Raw genomic sequence first — 5,559 nt, forward strand, 5'->3', positions numbered from 1 at the left:
AGTTGGTAGCACATGACGGCGCTACAGTTGGATCGCAGTAATCGTGCTTGTAGGCAGGCTGATGACCGTAAGCAGGCGCATGATGACCATAAGCGGGCTGTCGATGATGACCATATGCTGGGGGATGGACGGAGCCCAGAACGACTCCGGCACAAGCCAGAACGACCGACTGAAAATTATGCATATTAATATTGATGGGAAAATATTACAATAACATTTGGGTAAATATAATTATAACTCTTTACTTATTACCAATATGAGAGCCATGATGAGACGAGCGGATAAATACGAGATTAGCTTCTGCTGCTTGAAATCCACTGTTCTCGCGTTTATATATTCTAGCCAGTCTACGACCACGCCCATGCGCTCGGAAGATGCGTAACGCCAAGGTTACAACAAAGTGAAAGTGCGTCAGGAGAATGAATGAGCTTTCTTATTGCATAATGTTTTTGGTTAATATATACACTTACAATTGAAGTCATGCATGTATATATTTTGTTTTGCAGATGTTTTATGCATATACAACCATTGTATTGGATTCTCAAACATGAGGAAGCTCTTGAATCTTTCTGACTTCAATGTCAATATATTTCAACCCAATCTCAAGGTTACGTCATTCAGTAACGCCAGCTGTAAACAAAGAAGAGAGCTTGATAACTGGGGAATCAACAGTGCTATAGCTTTATTAGTTTCGTTATCAGTGCTGCCTTATCAATAGTTTGAGAGCCAATTTCATTATCATTCCATCATTTTTAACTTTCATTTTTATTTGTATCCTACAGGTACGAAAGACAAACGTACTCAGTACTCAGTATTGCTGTTATCAATTACATTGCATTTTTATTGAATTATTGGAACGATGATTTGATGTTATTCTTTCATGTTATCAGACATTGTTTTCACTAGTTTTTATCATCATTTTAATATCGTTATCATTAATATCAATATTACATTCATTATCACCATTACTATTAGTACTATTGTCATTATAAACGTTGGTATAAGTAGTATCTATTTTTTATTACAATCATTGCATTATTGTTGTCATTAAAACATTGTTCTCGCTATAATTATCAGTATTCTTGTTACCATTACAATTGCCATCAAGATCATCACTGATGCTTTTTTATCACTAATATTACTATTATCCTTATTATCACCACCCTATTATTATTACTTTTCCTATTGTTACTATTAGTATATTTATTTTTTCTCATTTTATCATTATTTGCATTATTATTACTATAATCCTTATCATTATTAAAATAATCTTCATTATCATTATCGTTATCACTATCATCAATGATTTTTATTATTATCATTATCATCATTATCACAGAAACCATCACATGCATATGCATAGTATAAGTTAAGATGAATAATAGTAATAATGGTAATCCTACGAAAATAATTATAACAATGACACTAAGATAATAATAATCATAACAGCAATGTTAATAGCCATAATAGTAATACAACTAATAATGATAATGATAATATTTGTAAAAAGAATAATGAATATTATCATGATAACATTAATAGTATTAACAGTAATATTAAATAATTATAATAATGATAATAAATATAGTATTGATACTACGAATAATGATAATTATAATAAGTAAAAAATAAGAATAATGACAGCAATAATAAAAATATTAATGATTATAACTAATAACTGCTAATACTACTACTATTAATGATATTGGCATTGTTTATACCAACAGTAACAGTAATTATAATGAAAATAGTAGTAATAAGAATGATAATAACAGTTGTAACGATAATGATAATAAAATTAATGATAAAATAAAGAACATAATAATGATAATGATAACAATCACTATGATCACGGTAATACTTTTGAAAGTTCCTGAGGATGGTGATAGTGATTATGATGGTGATGGAGGTAATGATGATATTGACAAAATGATTATAATAATAAAAAAGATAATAATAATAGTAATAATAATAATAATGAAAGCAGCGGTTAGAGTGTTGGACTAGCAATCTTGACGCGTTCATTCCCACGCCTGGCCAGTGAATGGTAACCCCAGCCGTTCCTTGCACATAGGGGTAGATTTGGAAGCAAAAAAAAAAATCTTTCAAATCTGATAGTAAAGTAATGATAATGCCAATAATAACAAGGATAGTCATATAAATAATAAACATAAGACTAACAGTCCTGCTACTTCAATGATGATGATGATGATGATTACCAATAATAACATTCAAATAAGATTCTTATATATTCGGAATATGTAATGTGTGTGCGATTCTCTAATATTCATTAATTGATTTCAATTCCTCAGTCAAAGGCAATATGATTTCAGGCATAAAATGTCTTAAAGTGCGAACGGATACTACTCAAGCAGTTATAAAATATCGTAAGAACTAAAATAAGTTATAATAATAACGCGAACAATGTTACCAGTGATATTGATAGTAATAAGTCACAATATTAATTTTAATAAAAAAGAACTAGAAGCACTCAGAAAGCGCATACCTCCACCAAGGAGATAGGGTCACTGATGTAATAAAAATATTCACTCTTGAAGAATTACATTAATTATGATAATAATCATAATAACTTCGGTGCCAAAAAGTTTAAGTTGTCCCTATCTCGTAATGCTAATAAATCCTCTTTAAAGATACTGAATCACCACCAATATTTAATGGCATCCAAGATGGTCTAAGACACACTGACAAAAAAAAAAAAAAAAAATCTGTTAACTTTTGGTGTTATCCTGCTACCTCACGAAGAAACTAAACTAATCAACGCTACCAAATACATAACCCTCTTGGTGGTGGTAATAAGAATCAATATAATAAAAATGCTGGCATTAATATTAAGGAGGTATGCAGTACCTGAGGGTGAGGGGTGTAGTCAAAATAGAGGATAGTTCACAACTGGGCTCAGGTTGTTCATATACCATCTAAAAATACTCCCCAAGCTAAATATTCATCTTAGCATGAGGATAGGCTTGACACCTGCTGACCTGTCAATATTGGAGACCTGTTCACCTGGTGCACAGTTTGAGCTTACTTGGCAGATCATGGAAGCAGCCACTTTCCAATACTTTTGTAGGTGAATGACATTCCAGCCCAATTTGAACATGCAGTAATGCAGGGATCTGAATAATTTCCGGTGAGTTCAGGATGCTGTTGATCACTATCATCACAAATTGATCTTGTGGCAGAAGCATCCATTCCTAGATATTGCGGACACTACCGACTTCTGGTATCGTAGTGTTCTGGTAAATGCCAACAAGTTGTCAGAGCAAGAAGAGCAGCACTAGGGCAGCTGAAATGATATCTCAGTAGTGTTACCTTGATTCATTGGAAAAGGACCAAAGCCAAGGATAGGCAAGTGCTAAAGGAGGCTAGAAGGACGTTGTAGAGACATTATATCTCATTAATTAACTCTTGGATCCCCTTAGCATAGGCGTGTGATAAAATGCACAAGATCTCTGAAATGAACATCTTTGTCACCACCTGCTCCGCAGATAGTTGGCATAATCTTCACAGACCAAAAAGATCTCTGGAGCTTCTTACACCGCCTGATTCCCTACCTTTTGGGCTGAAGAGGAATGATGCCCAATGTTATTTTTGTGCAGGGAGATGGACATGAGACTGTCCCAGGAAGTGACAATATTCCATACCAAATAATATCTCACTTATCGGAGAGCTCCCAAAAGTTCTCATTGGGCCTTTTCAACATGGAGGGTACAGTGCCATCCACATAGAAAGAAGCTATTATTATTCCTATCCCCAAACCTTGCAAGGGAATACCAGGGAATTACGGACCAATTTCTCTCTCCAGCTGCATCTGTAACCTGATGGAAAAAATGGTAAACTTTAGGTTAATATGGCTAGTAGAAAAGGAAAATGTGCTGACCTTATATTAATATGGGTTTGGAACATTGAAATCAATCACAGATCCCTAAATGAAGATGGAGACTCCTATATAGAATTTCTTTGCAAAGTGACATCACATGTTAGTGGTTTTCTTTGACCTCGAAAAAGAAGCACGGTATACTCATGAAGCTGCATGACATTGGTGTAAGAGAAGCATTGCCTACTTTTTTACAAAGCTTCCTTACTAATAGGAATTTTGGAGTGCAGGTAGGAAACAGCTTCTCTAACCCGGAAGATCAGCTGTAAGGGGTCCCACAAAATTGTCTTGTGACCCTGTCTGCCATTCCTATAAATTACATTGTTAAAATCGTTCCAAGCACTATCTCATATAGTCTGTATGTGGATGACTTCGTATTGTACTGCTCAGATGGAAGCTTGCAGGATGGGTAAGGACACAAGCAGACTGTAATAAATCAGGTTACGCAGTCCAAGCAAGATCATCGTTATGCATTTCTACAAAAGTGGAACGTTCCACCCTCCACTATTTAATACAAACCTATTATATTTTCACTTAAAACAGGTTAAGGCGAAGGCTATAAAAACGCTTAATATTTTGCAGTTTTTTTCTCGCCTGTCTTCAGGTGCAGACTGCACAATGTTTCTGTGCCTTGACAGAGTGTGTATTCATCCGGATGTTGGACTCGGTTCATAATGAAGCTCTCAGAATCTGTACAGGGACTCTTAGGTTTTCACCAATGGAGTCTATACGCTGGGAGTAGAGAACCACCTCTTTCATTACACCGGGACTACTTGAACCTGACTTACTACATAATACCGAAAAGGACTCTGGGATCTCTTACATCCGGATTGGTTTTCAACTCCTTTAAGAACAGCCGTTTCTATGGAGAATTAGGGATCTCGTAGATCTCACTATGAGTCTCTGAAATTTGGTGGAAATAGAAAACGGGGATGGATCCAAAACAGAAAATAGGGATAGATTTCAACATACTTTCAGGTAGCAAAGAGCAGATTCAATATATACATATATTTCGAAATCTGAAAATGGGATGGCCTTTACAACAGTGAGCAAGAGGAAGACTGTAATTGCCAGTCTTTCTTCGGCAACCTCCATCTTCACTTCAGAGTTACATGTCATCCTTGCAGCAATCAAAATGACTAGAATTGGTAAAAACTAAGAACAATTCTGATAATGGCAATAATTGAAATAATAATAATGATAATAATAATAATAATAATGATAATAAAGTTGATAACATTGATGATAATAATAATGATACCAACGATAACAGTAATAATATCATTATCAATAATAACAAAAATGATGAAAATAATAATGATACTGGTAATAGCGACAACGACAGCTACAACAATAGTAATATCAATAACAAAAATTATGAAATAGTAATGATAAGACCAAAAACAACAATAATGATAATCATTATTTCTATTGTTCTCATAGCAGTAACATAAGACGAGTGACTTCAGCAACAAAAACATTAACACTAATGATTATGATAATAACAGTTATCATTATCATTTTGTATCCTGAATTATCTAAAAGTTATGCGCAATTGATAAACATTAATAATAAAATCAAAATCATCGAAGTGATTTTATTTATCGCTACACTTTCATTAGCATTGTTTTAACTTACTATCACGGTATTTAAATACTTCTTAA

The 5,559-nt window shown here is 33.8% G+C and overlaps 1 protein-coding gene across 1 annotated transcript in view; it reads right to left on the bottom strand.

Moving 5' to 3' along the window:
* LOC113822962 (neurotrophin 1) overlaps positions 1-322 on the bottom strand; it is a 1,159-nt gene extending 837 nt beyond the window's left edge. Inside the window, exons 1-2 of the mRNA XM_027375514.2 lie at positions 253-322; positions 1-169 (exon numbers count right to left, since the gene is read on the bottom strand). The exon at positions 1-169 is cut by the window's left edge and continues 837 nt beyond it. Coding sequence (XP_027231315.1) covers positions 1-169; positions 253-267 — 184 coding nt within the window. The 5' untranslated portion in view covers positions 268-322. The remainder of the gene's footprint in view (positions 170-252) is intronic.
* Positions 323-5,559: the final 5,237 nt, after the last annotated feature.

This window comes from Penaeus vannamei, chromosome 26 (genome assembly GCF_042767895.1).
Source record: "Penaeus vannamei isolate JL-2024 chromosome 26, ASM4276789v1, whole genome shotgun sequence".
In the NCBI taxonomy this organism is placed as follows: Eukaryota; Metazoa; Arthropoda; class Malacostraca; order Decapoda; family Penaeidae; genus Penaeus; species Penaeus vannamei.